The 16,250-nt window shown below is 38.1% G+C and overlaps 1 protein-coding gene and 1 long non-coding RNA gene across 9 annotated transcripts in view; one reads left to right on the top strand and one right to left on the bottom strand.

Annotated features, from left to right (window-relative positions):
• Positions 1-11,152, top strand: part of LOC126868523 (uncharacterized) — a 24,190-nt gene extending 13,038 nt beyond the window's left edge. For all 4 annotated transcript variants that reach the window (XR_007690619.1, XR_007690621.1, XR_007690620.1 and 1 more), the window contains 6 exons: positions 64-280; positions 876-1,006; positions 3,851-4,859; positions 5,012-6,618; positions 6,679-7,217; positions 7,280-11,152. This is a non-coding gene — a long non-coding RNA (uncharacterized LOC126868523). The remainder of the gene's footprint in view (positions 1-63; positions 281-875; positions 1,007-3,850; positions 4,860-5,011; positions 6,619-6,678; positions 7,218-7,279) is intronic.
• LOC126868465 (transcriptional repressor CTCFL-like) lies at positions 10,508-16,250 on the bottom strand. Of its 5 annotated transcripts, none has more exons than XM_050623941.1 (12): positions 16,078-16,250; positions 14,795-14,967; positions 14,500-14,723; positions 14,062-14,426; positions 13,808-13,977; positions 13,546-13,682; positions 13,330-13,480; positions 13,104-13,245; positions 12,763-13,035; positions 12,408-12,681; positions 12,082-12,315; positions 10,508-11,994 (listed from the first exon to the last, which is right to left on the bottom strand). In XM_050623941.1, the coding sequence occupies exons 2-12, from the start codon at positions 14,922-14,924 to the stop codon at positions 11,935-11,937; spliced, it is 2,160 nt and encodes a 719-aa protein (XP_050479898.1). In that variant the 5' UTR covers positions 14,925-14,967; positions 16,078-16,250; the 3' UTR covers positions 10,508-11,934. The 5 variants fall into 5 exon arrangements, with proteins under 5 accessions (XP_050479898.1, XP_050479928.1, XP_050479937.1 ...); XM_050623971.1 differs by lacking the exon at positions 16,078-16,250 and adding an exon at positions 15,871-15,995; XM_050623980.1 differs by lacking the exon at positions 16,078-16,250 and adding an exon at positions 15,889-15,993.

Raw genomic sequence — 16,250 nt, 5'->3', positions numbered from 1 at the left:
TTCTAGCTACCATAAACCTACTGTTACACAACTGTAAACGTAAACCACCGTTTCTAACTGCAGGAAACGAGGCATTCGTATAATATCACTCATCAATAGTGTTGCCCCGGGCATTATCATCTACGTACAGAAAAAAGGGATTCCTTCGTCGTGGAGAAAATTGGCAGCTCCGTAACGTCTTCTTTTGTCGATAACATCCAGATCGATGATGATTAGAATTTTTATGTCATCGGACGAAACTGTAAGGGCAAGCATCCTAAACATGTGGAAGGAAGCGTAGGTAATTAGAGAGCGGATTAACGTGTCGTAAGACGTACCTGTAAAAACAGCGTTCTGCATGTGTATCGGTTGCATGTGTATCAGTCTGAAATCGTAACGTGCAACACGAATCGTGAATCACTGGTTCGCTCGTTGAGCAAGAGGGAGTGCTCGCCACGAACGCCGCACCACGAATTGACGATAGATAAATGCGCGGGAGATCGTATTATCACGATCCTTTGGGGACCCAGCGAGGTTATCCGGGTTAATCGAAGAACCAGCCAGTGTAACGACGACGATTATTATTCGATCTGGCGAAATTCGCCTACGTATCGATCTTATTCGAGCCACTTTCGCGAACACGGCGCCGCGCCGCGCGCCGTAGCCCTTTTAGAAGCCACTTATTATCCAGACCGATTCCGGCCGCCGATTGAGAGCGTTTCTCAAGCTGGCCAACACGATCATTAGGGCATTTTAGATCGGTTGCATGTTTCAGCGTGGATTGCGAAATTTTTAATTTGTTACTTTAACACCGGGAATCGTACCTTCTAAAAAGCTTGCCATCCCACGTTTTATCTTGATTCATCTGCCTAACTCCAAGTTTCGTTTCTTTGTAGTTTAAAAGTTGAGCCGACAGATCTGGCGAACGCTTTCAAGATCAAAGAATGGATCTAAAAAGGATTAAGCATCCTAAGGCTCCTTGCCTCGAAGTAAAGCTGACTCATAAGAATCCTCGCTTCCAAATCTGGTCAGTCAAACTGTTTTCGTCCAATGAATTTTAATTTAGTCACATAGTGTTCCAGCATCTAGTTTCATTTAGTTGCACAGCCGCTGAGCTATAAGAAAAGAAAGTACGTAACGATAATAAGAATGACGCTACTTAACGGTTTACCGTGGTGTAAAAATTTGACATTCCGCGGATTTACGATTGCCGCCCCGAGGACTAAATTATGGCGCCTCGGATCCCGCACCGCATTTGCAAACCCGTCGTACCGCACGTCGTACGACCGGCAGGTTTTGCACGTTACACTTTATATCCTGAGTGCATGCCACGACAGGTACTTACACTGTCAGCGTAAGGTTACCGCGAAAATAACGAAAGAACATACAACGGGGTTACGGCCCTCTTAACAATTAGCACGTACCGTTGATCGCGGAACACGGTCTCCCATAAATATCCGTGAAAACGTTCCCGGTAATGAGACGAACGTCGTTTCGGAATTCGTTGTGAACCTGATTCGGGATTCACGTTCATCTGTTTAAACTGAAAAAAAAACAAGAATGTGTATATCCAAGCGCTGTCCTTTTCGCTTTATTAACACTAAATATCAGTAATCTGATGTTAAGTCTGGAGAAACCGGAGAAACGTTACTTGTAGTCAAAATAATGGAACTCCTAATGAATTTTAATTTCAACCGACCTCGAGTCTCTTCTCAAGACTGGAGAACACACTGACGCCAGTAAATCGCACGCTTTAACGGACAAATATGTCGGTGAAGCTGAAGGAAACAAGTAACGCACAAGCATCGTCGATTACGCAGAACTTTCGAGGCTTCTTCTCTTCTTCAACAAATCACTTTTTGCCTGTACGAAGTGCACGTATAGTTAGAGTCGTTGGTTCGAAAGGGAGGCGGCGACGTTCCTTTTTCGACAGGGAATCGTCGATATTTCGCCGCACTAAACCGCGACCAGCCACGTCCTTTTTTTCTTTACAACCATCCGGCTCTCTGCGTCGAAACAACATTTACGACGCGTTCTTTTTGTTCTCGGCGACGATACAGCTCGACGCGACGAAGAGGCACCGCTATACCCTTTCGACTCGTGCGTTCAAAGCGCCTCCTCGAGAGCCTTTGTCCTGCTCATGCGGCCATTTTCTTTCTCTTCGCATTCTTTTCAGTGAATACCTATCCAGCGTTCAAGTAGACGCGCGTTCGGTGTACGAAGTGGAGAACGATACACGAAGACGACGAAGAAAAAGGAACGGATGATACCTACAGGGTGGAGGAAGAAAGGCGGGAAGGAAGGAACGATAGGCACAAGGGGTGGCGCGGGAGGTAAAGGAAAGAACGAAGCGGAGGAGGAAGAAGAACGCGAGAAAGAAGCTAAAGTGAAACGAGCAGAAAAGACACACGAGCGATGAGTCATCGTAAAAAGAGGAAAGCTGGTGGTCGACTACTCTGATTCGAACGATCGTGTCTCGAGATTTTCTGCTATTTTTTGCCTTGGACGCATAATACCGTCTCTATCGTCATTTTAATACACGCAATACCAACAACCAACGGAACTGTCGACGGGCTGATAACGCGGAAAACGAAAGGCTAAAAAGCCGATAGCTGTAGTCGAATGACAAGTACGATCGAGTTCTCTGATTGACAATCGATTGCTACTTTGATCTCCACGGCCAATAACTGTTGCCTCGTATTAGAAGCGGTCTACACAGTCATCGATTTTTATACACATGTCTCATCTTTACGGGATTATCGAGATTACCAGATGGATTATCCCGCATGACGACTCTTTCTCGCGGAATGTAGGCTACGGAATTCTTTACGTGCGAAGACACGCATCTGACGATTCTTCGGCTACCGTTAAAGACGTATCCACAAGGATGCTGGTCATTATCGTCATGAATGGGATCAGTTAGCGATTATCTCGTGTATGTCACGTCCCATCGTGTTAAGTGGCATTCTTTGCCGTATCATGTAGATTCGGTTCTTTATAATGATTTATAATAACCAGGTCTTAACAAGAACGCGAAAGCTCCTTTAGAATGTATATTGAAAAATTCCAAGAAAACATTTGACTGCAAATAATTTTATGTCGTGCCAGACGTCTCATCCACGATAAAAACGGGTTTTTATTAAATATAAAACTGTACGTTATATCGAGATCCTCGCAACATCGGATATTCCGCCAGAGGTCAGTCTTTTCCACCAATTAACATTAAACATTTTTTTTACTGTAAATAACGATTCGATCGTAGTATTCATAAGGATACGCGATCCCTCGTTAAAAGAGGATCATTGACGTTAGTACTTTCCGTCGCAAAGACGAATATTTGTCTCGTTACGCAAGCGAAGCATCGCGGCGATCCAAGGACACGGACTAACCCGTTTCAGATGCCTGCTCTTGATGGATCTCCTCTGAGGCGCTCTTGAACGCGTCTGACATGAATCTCGTCAACGTTTTGATCGCTTCAAATAGCATTTACAATACGTACTCTTGTGTAAGGTTCGCATAGTCTCGTAAAGAAAAATCCTTTGACGTTAACACATTGGCCATTTGCGAAAAGTATTTGTAAAGGAGTTTCATTATAACCGAGACTTCTCCCATGAATATAGTATATGATCATACGATCGGCCTTGTATCGGAATTGCGGGGAATTTAATCTAGACGTCTACGACTTAACGAGGTCCAAATGGATCTATTTGGAAATAGAAAGTATTATATTCGAAGCGTAAACGAAAGATTCAAATTCGAAATATAAAATAAAAAATAAGCTGTTCCAATTAAAAAGAGCAGTAAAGCATTCATCAATTTTCAACAGATCTACCTGAGCTTATTTTATTAATGCAGACCCTTCAATTTCCAGATTGCGAAAAATTAACTAACAACAGACAACGGCCAAACGTATCAAATCCCGTCAAAGATGAAGCGGCCTGTATGCAACGAAACAGAATTTTCATGGAGAATTTTTTCCGCGTTGCGAGCTCTTCGCACAAGCCACGTCGTAAAAGAGAACGTGGATTCGTTGCAGCTTCGAACGATCGATGCAAACGCGTGCGAAACGTTCGATATACCACGGCGAACGAACGGAGAACATTGCACCACGAGGTTCACCTTGAAAGAAGTCATCCTAGACTTTTTCCCTGATTCGCACCTCCGGAATATCGAGGACGGAGGCGTCCGCTCGAAAAACCCGCTCGCCGCGTGGGTAACACGCAAGAAAATCCGCGAATGGTGGCGCAATCGAATAAAAGCTTAATGTCTCTGTCCTTGCGGAACTTCGAAGAACGACGCCACACCCTCATCGCCGTCGTCCGCTTCTTTCACAGCATACACGCAAGATGTTCGTCGCCTTAATAAAGATGTAACGTATACATAGGCTCCTGAAAGTATTCCAACACTTGCAGGCACCTTTTATGAATATATTATATTATGTGTATCGTACAAATCGTTTCGAAATGCTATTAGCGCTGTAGCGAGATCCGGCTATCTATTGTACATGTATATATTAATGAAATTTCAGAACGTTTTACCTAACATACACGATATATGCATAAGTGTTCTCTACGGTAAATGTTCAAATATTTTCGTAAATCATTGTATAACAACCGATTATGGCGATGCTCGTGGGTGCGATTATGTTTCACGCACGTCGGCCACGAATCCATTTAATTTTGCACGGCGCGACGCGGCGGTTCACCAGCGTCGCTTCTTATATGGATCGACCTGTCGAAAGGCAAACAACTGATATGGGTCCACAACCTATCCCGAATCTCGCATTAATAATTCAGAGCATTCCTTGGCCGGATCTTGGTTCGCTTGCAGGGTGTGGGACGTCGCGTCAGCGGTGAAGAATGGTATACGATAAGATTAAGGTAAATTTTCTTTGTTATCTTTTTATTTAACTTTTAATCTTTATTTTCCTTTTGTAATTGGTTAGCTCAGAATCATAGTGATGGTTTGGTATCTTTTAAGAAATAGCGCTCTGCGTTTTCCATTATAACAAATTCATTATACATTATTGCAGCCCTAAAGACATCCGTGGTAGAAAATGAAGTTGTGACTCGAGTAATTATTCACATTTCCTTCAAACTCAAAAAATTTTCCAACGATAGAAAAATAGAATTTTATGATCGAAACCATCTCCCATCGAATGCAGAAAGTTTGAAGTAGAGTATCAAGGATAAAATGTTAAGTAAAAATAGCAGAGAAGATAAAAGGAAAGAGGAAGTCATCGACAGATGGCAGACGGTCGCAATTATCTATTAACACATACGGTATATTACTCAACAAATGTGATTGGCGGATAGTTCAGGTTCTAACTAAAAGTACCAGATGCTCTCGATTATACGTTCGCAGGTTCGCGGATATCGATGCATATTGACGACGAAATTAAGCGATAACCGGTTTTCTCCGAGTCTAATTATGGGTTTACAGCATATCGAAGGCAAGGAACACAAAGAGTAAATTAACTCAGAACGGATGTGAGCCTCACCATAATCGAACTTAGACAATAGGTATGACTACCACGCTCTTTGGCGCAGGGAGCATAGTGAAATACGCGGATATTTCTCCGAATAGCACGGAGCCTGGTTCGAAAAGATGCTGCTACGCCTCACGGAAGAAACTAAATCCAATTTAATGATCCTTAATGATCAATGTACGATAGAAAGGTGCGAACTAATCGCGAAAAAATTGTCTTATTGCAAGATACGAAGCAAGAAACTTGAAAGAACGTTCCAAGTTAATTAAATGACAATTCCATGTTGGTAAAGTGATTTCAAATTCCTCGAACTCGAGTAGTAGCTTCGATTCAAGTAACTTAACTAATCCAAACGAGACTCTAGATATTTACTTGAAGTCGGGTTATTTAAATTGAAACGATCGATGTAACTTGTACGAGGATAAAGTCAAAGTTACCAATTTGAACGAAGCTTACACGTCACTCCCAAAGTATCGAGTGTTTCGCGTACTTGATACCTTCGTCCGATGCTTCTGCGGTAGCTGAATGAATTCCACGCTGTGTAATGAAAGAGCATTGTTTGTCAGAATATAATAGCCCGAAGGAAACGCGTGCTTCCAACAGCTGACGCGATCCTGCGTGGCAGCCTTGCGTAATTCGAATTACGTAATGACAACCGCGCCGATGACGGAGCCATGGTTCGCCGTCATCGGCTTTGTCCTGAGCTAAATATCGATCACTGTCCCGCGTATGTGCGGTTATTATCGCGCGTGTCTCTCGTTACGCGATTTCCAGCCGACTCTTGGCTCCGCTCCGACTTTCCGCCCTGAAGAAAAGATATCCTGCCGCGGAGTCAACGATCGTTACGGAAGATCGTAAACTGTCGCCGTTCATTGTGCAATAAAACTTGAGCATTCGCAACACTCCTCCGTCCATCCACGTCTTTACGTTCGTTCGCGCGGATCAACCTTCCGACCGATACAGAAGGGGATTAAGATTCATAATTATTCGATTAATTTCATAATCGATTGAGCTATAACTTCAAATAATACATTGAACTTTTCTGTAATAATTAGAGTGCAGACGTTCGCGCGTTTATGGAAATTTCAAGATGCAAAAATGCACAGAATGCTTCGAGCGTGCAATAAATATGTAAAATATCCAAAGCAGTTGTTGTAATATTTGCCGAATGAAACGAATGTAATTTATCTATTTGCATTAAACATTTGCAGTCTAATAATAACGAACGCGAATGTTAAAAGTTACTTTAGCTTCTATTTTATTTAACTGTCTACTTTTATCGCGTTCTTGGCAATTGTTAACGGCGTTGTTTGGATTGTATAAGGACGAACATAGATGATCATCAAGGAGGTAATTTATTGAGGTAGAACTTTCAGGGTGCACGATATTCTATAGACGAACAATATCGATCGTACAATTATACTACAAGAAACGATATAAGTTTTCTTAACTTTATCCTTCAAAGTTGAGGTTCAAATAAAACCACTTTCATTAATGAATTTACGTTGCAAGCAGCATGAAAATCAATTCTTGGAAGACACGCGAGGATCATATTTTGTATGTATGTACAGTAAAAGGGACGGAAAAAGGTGGAAAGCGAAACGATTATAATTGAAAAAAATACGACAGTGAGAGGACAGAGTGTTTCACCAATTTCTTTATATGTCCTTGCATACGTGTACGTGCAATATACGTGTTCGTGAATGGGCGTGTATTTTGCAACTGAACGAACGCCGGGAAATAGAGTAAGGTAATTATCGTCATAAATTTTTGCAATAGCCTATCTTGTACTTAATCGCGTACGCATTATAGGGAACTGTGTCTGTCCATGGTCACGCTTCGTGGATGCAGTCATTCACGCGGCCAATCGTCGCAATGGACTAACAACATCCTGCAATTAAAGTACTTGTTCTGATATAGTTCCACGACATGTGGAGCAGAGATCGAAAGACGACGGCCGACGAATTTCGGTGAAATCATTCTCAGTCGCCTATAACTGATTGCCTTTCCCCGCAAATTCATAAATCAACGTTATGCGCTCTGTACGTAAGACATACTTAACGAGCTCGAATGGCAAAATAGGAAAAGCTTCGCTACAACACGATAACAATCGTTAATGTACAAGGAGTTAAAATAGAAAGCGTATTGCTCTTTATTTTAAATCTAAACACCTATCGATTAGTATTCATTGTACCTGTGCAAAGAAATTCAATTTTCCCATGAACAAAAGTTTTCCTCTGTAAAAGAAAGTAACTCTAGACTTTCGACCAACTTTCATACCAAGAATTACCCCGTTTGCGAGGGTTACCTCGTTACCGACACACCCTGTGGTTTAAAAGGTTTCGCTCGTTAACCTGTGATCTCCGTGAATAAACGCGTCGTGCAACAAAGCCGTACGATCCGTCGATTTAAACAACGGTAGACGTTTCTCAGGACAATACGCGTTTTGTAGATCATGGAGAACAAAACGGGCGTGCTTAATATGCTCCGCGTCTTATCATGGAATCGCACGCGAGGCGGTCTCTTCGTCACGCAAAACGACGCTCGTAAAGAGATCTTGGAAAACACATATACGTGTCTACGTTCGATGCTGCCGCCAGCGTTTCCTATTTATTCATTCAATATCTTCGAATGTATATACAAACGCTTGTAGTTGTACGATTATATTATACTCGCGTCGAGAATCCAGTCAGGCTACCATCGACCGATATCACGCGATCCTTGATATTTTAATTAGGGAATTAGTTATGTGATCTGACGTAAAACGAAGTGACTCAACATTGGGCATCATTTCAAATGATTTCAGAGTTATATTTACTTTAAGCAAGATATCTAAACATCGAAAATCTTTTTTAATTTTCGAATGATTTCGTGCGATGGCTTTCACTCTTTTCTCTTTTTCATTCGTAATAGAGAAACTTGTTAAAAAATACTACCCTTGTCCAGATATCGAATCGAACGAATTATTGAAAAATATATATCTATCAATCATCATTGTTACAATTTTATTCTGAACTTCTGCGGCAAAGTAAAGATCAAGATACTTATCCACGCTTTTCGATTAACTAATAAGCTAGGTCACTATCTTCAATCGGTAAGCGAAAGTCTATTTCACGTTATAGAATTGAAAATTCTGGAAAATATATAGAAACGCAATGGAAGAATACACAAGTTGATTGCCAGTCTAAAATATCGCAGCGTATATTTTATTCATTCATCGTCCCCGCCGCTGTCTCGAACGTTTCGTTTGTTCATTGAATTCTAACGTTCGATTCACGTTGCATACGGGCGGAGAGCAGCACATGGATTCCCACAGCGACGAACGCGGTTAGGTCATCATTGTCCATGGTCATGGGCCGTCTAGGTGGTCCTCGTGAAAAGGAAACTGCATAATATATGCACACGCGTTTTATTGCGGCACGCGGGCAAACGCATAAAGGAAAGGCAACCGCATTATGCGCGACACGAGTTCACCGACACGCTGGTTTATCTTATGCGCTGTGATGGAATCAGACATGACGCAAGTGGTGCCAGGACAATTTTTCGTTTATTTTCTTTTCTCTTCTGCGTTCGAAACACCTTACAAAAATTAAACCTCTCGATTAAACAATTCTTTTAAATGACATCTTTTTTTACAACTATTTTACAATAAACGGAGAGATTCGTCTCCATAGAATTAACAGTAAACTTGATGTTATATCGTATATATTCGATATTATAATAATTTTCATATATTTAACAATGGCTTCGCGATGCAAATCTTCGAGACTTTGCATCGAAATCGATTTCATAAGATTGAGATATCTGATCTAGACTGGTCGCACGATGTCGTTGGACCAAAATGTATTCTCGCACCGATATGAATTTTCAGGTGGTTAGTAAGCTCTTCTGCGTAGAAACCACCGATATATACCATCGTGTAAAAGAAGGACCGTGGGAGGCGAAGAGAGTGCATTCGCGTGGGCCTGTATCCTGTGCCACGTCCATTTGTCCCCGTGTCCGTTTCGTTTGTCGACAGTAGTATGTATGCGCTGTCGAGATTATCTTTTGGTGGAAAACGAGTCACCGTAAATCGTATAGCGCGTTACGGTCTTTCGTCTTTTATAGTAAGCCTAGCAGAAGGATAAACCGCCCCTGCTGAGAAAAGATTAATTAAACGTATCATCGCGTGTTTAACATTTTACTTTGCATTATCCTAATTATTACGTATGGAATATGTAACGTAGATATTAGAAGAATCAAAATTCATGTACATAAGGAAGAGTAATGATACTTCACTTACTTTACATATTTATTTCTTTCTCTCTCAAGGTACTGTTATCAGTTTGAGGCAGGTATACAACAGGGTTAACACTCGCTACCAGCAAATATGCCAACGTTAGGCGAATCGTTTGCACGCACGAAATTATATACACGTATTGTTACATCCGCTTTCATTCGACATTCCTTTGAAAGAGAGATTATTATTACGTCCTACGGACGCATCAGGAATACAAATGAAAGGCGTGAACTATCGAGTGGGTAAAAAAAGGGAAATTAGCATAATGTCTCGAATCATAAATTACACGTGTATTGTCAAAAATTGATCGCAGAAGTAGATATTATCTTTTATATATATATATATATCTTAGAAATTAGTACAACTCTAGATTAATTAACAATATATAGTTGTATTTTTCCTCACTTGTTATCACTCGCTTTTAATGTAGTAATTGTAAATACAAAAGAATTCACTTCTTATGAACCGTAGACTATCGCGTGTTCTATAAATGTACCCTGATAAACGAGACGATATAATACGTATATATGTACAGGGTTAACGACCGCAGGGGGTGCAGTTGGGTGCGGCTTTTCCTAATATCGTTAAAGGTGAGAGCAAACGTTTCACCGATTATTTACAGGATACAAAGCAAATAACGGTTGTGTTAGAACGTTTATACGCGTTCCTCGGAGTAATAGGTATGATGTGTATAATGAATAATTGAATTTCTAACAAATATCGAAACGATAATTCATGGACGGAAATAATGTGCGCAAGTATCGTCGAAGATAAAATGTTTATTATAGAGAACATGCTACACCACTTTTTCTTTGGGATATTGTACGATAGTGCTCCGATTTGAATAGCACAAAATTAGCAACTGCTCATTTACAATTGTATATACTATTGTATATACAATTTTACAAGGATTTTACAATGTCAATTTCTCTTGATATTGGATTGATAGGAAATTGTCGTTTTGTGGATGCTCGATCAAAAAACTATACAATAGTTTGATCTGTCAACAAAACGCAAAAAACCTCAATTGTTTAAAAGTTTTGTCCTTGTTTACAAACATACGTACTATTTTCTTATTAGTATATTCATGTTTTGCTATAATGGTTACGATCAACGTGGAAAAAAGGTGTATTCTAAAAATTCTATGTTTTGAAGAGAATGTAATTAATAAAAGAGAAATAAAAAATTATTATAATTATAATAATTATAAGATTACATTTAACTTCAAATTACTTTATGTCATTCATACTTTATCTTATATCCGCAAAACACTTGATCTTATAATCATAATCGTTAACAGTATATCATTAATATTCATTCTACTTATTCACAGAAAAACCGTGTATTATTACTATAAAATACTCATATACAATCACAAATGTAACATCTCTCAAGTCAATGAAAAATTTCTAATTCTTTTTTTGTTGCATTATATATTACTTATGTACATTCCTATAAATATGCAGACATCATTCATATTAAATAACACAAAACTCGATCGATCGTTAAATTTACCACTTATATTCCCTCTAATTATTTATAGAATACGATGTTTACCTATAAAATGAAATATAATGGCAAGTATGTATATACATTGGAGCATCGCATGATTCTGCAATTTCAGTTCCATTAATCATATATCAACAATGAACGAATCACCCAATGTCAACACTTTGCTACATTCTATGTTTTTCTGTTAACGTTTATTAAATGACTGATTTAAAAATATTAGATCAATCTATATTGATGATATATCCGATCTTATCTGCAAAGGTTTCGCTGATTTAAAATTTTCAAAGCACAAATTTGACAGAAAATGAATTAAAATTATAATTAGGTGCATACGAAAGTAATGACCGTAAATTGGCAACGCGTGTATATTACCGAGTAAAAATTTGCCATTACTTTCTTGCACAACTAATATAATTGTACATTCACTTTATATATTACTAAACCACAAAACTGTTTCTTCATAAACTATTACGTATGTCTAACACACTAATGGCAAAGGATGTTCTTGTACTATTCGTATAGACCACGTTGGATCCGGAAATTGGCTCCATTGGAGCTACTTACAGAGTCTTTAAATAATATTAAACAGCACTCACAGAACATACACTGTTACTGCGAGAAAGATAAGACATTTGACTATTACATAAATAAATTTCCTCACATTCATGTTTTTTTATTAAGAAATTGTCTGCAATATATTTATATTATCATTGGCTTCTTCTTCTTCCTCCTCTTCCTGAATAAATATAACAAATTCACGTCATAATTAATCATGCCTTTAAATGGCAAATCATAAAGACCATAAAAAATAAAATTTACTTACCTCGTCAAAACCAAAACATGTTTCCATTTCTTTCTGTAATTTTGGATCGCTTTGCATGTTCCGCGATAAAGATTTAGTACACGTTTCTGATTCCATTTTCAACTCATCTATTTCTATATCTTCTTCTTTTACTTCATCTCCTCCCTCGATTTTACCAGTCACAATTCCACTTTCTTGACTCAAAGGATCTTGCATCAATAAATCTCCATCTTCGTTAGCTACAACAGCCATTTGCTAAACAAGAATGAAAAAATTATATTTTATATACAAATGTGTACATAAACATTATGAACTAATATGCTTTTAGCATTGCTTATAACACATACTTGATCAGTTTCTTGATTATCAGCTAGCTGTATAACCTCCAATACAACATATTGCTGACCATCACTTCCCTCCACTGCCATCACATCATCTTCATCTTCTTCTTCTTCATAATCTTTAAGCTTAGTAGCTAAATCACCTGTCATGACCTCTACTCTTTGCCCGTCTATTATTTGAATCTTTTTCTGTCTTCCCATCTTCAATGCTTGTTGCTTTTCTTGAATGGATGACTCTGGGTCATGCACAGCCATATGTCGAATTAGGTTTCCTTTATGCCTAAATAGCAAAACTTATATGCATACAACTGTATTTTCCTCTGTATTTTTACGTAATATGTGCACAACAAATATTACGTACCTGAATGACCGTTCACATTCAGGGCATTGATGTGACTTCTCTTGAGGTGCAGGAGGAACATAAGAAGGATTGTGATACAAGTTACAATGCCGCTTAAGAAGTTGTTTCTGTCTGAATGATTGAAAGCAATGATCACAATGATATGGTTTTTGGTCCGTATGAATTAACATGTGGCTTTCGAGATGGCGCTCGGATATAGAAGCATATGGGCATAAATCACATTTATAACACTTTTCCCCTTCGTGAGTTTTACTATGCAGTTTGTAGCTATATCTAGAATGGTAAAATACATTATATATTTTATGTTGGGAATATATAACAGCCCAGTGTTCCCCACATACCTATCTGGGAATGATTTTCCACAGCGTTTACATTTCAGAGGTTTATCAGAGGTGTGTAATTTTTGTACATGAATTCTGAGATCTGTTTTTCTCCTACAAGTTACTGGACATAATTCACATTGAAAGACTGGCTTGTTCCCAACTATAACATATATTATCATAAACAGAATAGCAAAAAATTACATAACAAAATTTACAACTTTTAACATGTAAAGTATCAACGTACCATTATGTATCAATTTGTGAGCTTTTAAGCTGTTAGACTGAGTAAATCTTGCTTGACAAAAATCACACTCGTATGGTTTTTCTCCCGTATGTATGCGCAAATGGCGTTTTAGCTTGAAAGTATCAGGACTTGCATATGTACAATGCGGACACTGTAATGTAATAATAATTTTATGGTCGTAATTAACACTTTTTAAGGTATAAGTATACAATATACCTGATATGGACGTTCGCCTGTATGACACCGAATATGACGATGAAGTTTAGACAATTCGACAGATGCATAGTCACATTCAGGACATTTATGTGGCTTTTCATGGGTGTGTCTATATCGAACATGTCTAACAAGTTCACCTATAAATTTAATACTGTAATGATTATTGTGCCTCTGTATTCCAATATTTTGTATTTGTTTAATAATAGGAGGACAAATTATTATCGAAAAAGCAAGGAAGAAGATGTCTATAAATATTTCATACCAGAAGTTGTGAATGCACTTTCACAAAATTTACAACGATGTGGCTTGGTCCCAGTATGTGTATTAACATGATTTTGAAGCGAGGCCAGAGTTTTAAATCCTCTTTCACAAACGCTACATTTATGTGGCCTTTCCTCAGAATGTGATTTCATATGTCGTGATAGCAGATATCTACATCATATGCAGATTAAGAAATTGTTTACAAGTTAGTCAAATTTTGATTATGGTATAATTTAAAACAAACTAAAAAATTACCGTTTTGGACTTGTGTAGTTACAGTAATTACACATATGAGCTTGAGTAACAGTTTGGGACTTTTTAGGTAAAATTTTCACAATCTTAGTTTTGTCATCTTCTACTTCTGATTCCACAGGTAATTCATTATCTTCATTATCTTCAAAATCATAAACTGTAAGATCTTGTTCTCCTTTTCCTTCTTCACCTTCAGTTCCCTCTTGCTCTACCAGTCTGCTTTCCTTATCCTCATCATCTGGTTGTTGAACTATTAGTACATAACTGACTTCAGCAGGATTAGTATCAGATGGTACAATAGTAACTGTTTGATACGGATCTCCAGAATTGATTACAACCTCATTATTTCCATTACTAACTACCTGCCCCTATAAAACACAGTATATTTTCATAGTAATGACATAACCATGGCACTCCATGAACAAAGATAATTTTGCTTACATCTTCATCACCATCAACATTTTCTAATTCTCCAATTTCATGGAATTCTTCTTCTTCAAGTGTTTCTTCTTCATTTTGTACATCTGCTTCTTCTACTTCTTGGATTTGTACCTGTGTCATCACAGGTGTTTCATCATTGTTTGCTTGGTAGTAATATTGACCAGATTGATCAACAAAGTAAGTTCCACCCTCTTCACCACCTGATAATCCTTCCACTTGTTGCACTATAATAGGAAGTTTTAATAAAGGTATGCCTTTTGTAAAAGATATAGAAAATTTATTTGTAAATACTAACACTGTACATGCTGTAATTGCTCTCCTTGACTTCCTTCTATTTCTTTATTAAATGTTTCTAAGTAAGTCTGTATCTCTGTTACAGATTCTTGCTCCTCTTCTAACTTAATCGTTGTTACATTACTTGTCATGGTCAAATCATTAACTCATAAAAGTGTACTTTCTCTCATTAGTCTAAAACAGCAATAAATGTATTTTTTATTCAATGGTTTAAATAAATAAAGCTATTACTTTTATACAGTTTATCTTATATTATTAATTATTTTAGCAAAAAAACTTAAAATTAAATATGTGTTTGCATATTTTCTTACAAATTTTCAATAGGTCTCTATGTTAAAAAAAAGTTGTAATTTAAGCTAACTACACAATCATTCTAAAAAACATAATACTATATGTATACACATATATACTACATCTAATTGATAAGAGAGTATGTATATATTCAATCACTTATGACTTGAAAATTAAAAAATACATCGTGCAACATATAGTTCTCAAAATAAAAAACTTCAAATGTCTATATAAATAAATATCATTAAGGATGAGATCATTTAAATAGTTATCGAATTATTATTGGAACGCTATAAAGTCCAAACATCATACAAATGAAATATGACAATATTCGTGTCGTAAGAATCCATAAGTGTAAGTGGTTTTGCATTCGAGTACATCCGAAGACACGTGAATACATAAGAATATTCGGAAATAGCAGAAATATGGGATCAACACTAGTCTATCGGTGGGAAAGCACAAGATGTCATGAATCATGAATCGTGCAAAATTAAAGGAAAATCAATACATTGAGGTAAAGAAATTGAAGATACGAAAGAGCGAATGAATGACAGGGATCGAAAGTGATTCAATTCATCATGCGTTGGAATCCTCGTAATCGAGGATCAGTGTTATATCATTGAAAAGTCAAACAAGATTGAAAGATAGGAGCGACACACGCTGCCGCGAAATGCCATGTAACTCGCGAAGCGGGTAATGCGAACGAGGATGATGACATGGGCAAAATGTGATTGCGTGCTTAAGGAGCATGTGGAAATTCGTAGCAGGCCTCCACGGTTTTCAAACCGTAGACTTTCGTCAGACATCGGAAGTTCCGAAGTTGCGCATTCTGTCGGAAAGCTTTAAGACAACGCGGATGCTTTCGATCACAGGACACAGGGGGCATTAACAACAAAAATTTCAGAAAATTATCACCGTCGGCGCTGTCATCAATGTAGAGGACGCAACGGAAGGGTGTACTATCCGTTCTGCTGCGTGCTGGATATAACTTACCAATCTTTTGCGTTTAGCTCGCGACTGGCTGACACAGGTCTCTTCAAATGCCACTAAAAACCGTCTTTCTTCACACAGAATCGTGTTTTCACGTTATGCTAAGTTCACTTACAACACAAAATCTCCAAATATTCATTAACCTCGTAAAGTCGAAAACGTTCGTGTGAGGGCGT

Source organism: Bombus huntii, chromosome 1 (assembly GCF_024542735.1).
Source record: "Bombus huntii isolate Logan2020A chromosome 1, iyBomHunt1.1, whole genome shotgun sequence".
Lineage (NCBI taxonomy): Eukaryota > Metazoa > Arthropoda > Insecta > Hymenoptera > Apidae > Bombus > Bombus huntii.
Note: the sequence above shows the minus strand (reverse complement) of the source record. Positions and strands in the feature narration are given on the sequence as shown.

What these genes read in the sequence shown, in the direction of transcription:
- LOC126868465 (XM_050623941.1), bottom strand. Translation starts at nt 14,924, where the DNA reads ATGACAAGTAATGTAACAACGATTAAGTTAGAAGAGGAGCAAGAATCT. An exon ending in GAATGTGAACGGTCATTCAG is followed by an intron (nt 12,682 to 12,762) that starts GTACGTAATATT and finishes TTTGCTATTTAG; the next exon opens with GCATAAAGGAAACCTAATTC. An exon ending in ATAATCAAGAAACTGATCAA is followed by an intron (nt 12,316 to 12,407) that starts GTATGTGTTATA and finishes ATTCTTGTTTAG; the next exon opens with CAAATGGCTGTTGTAGCTAA.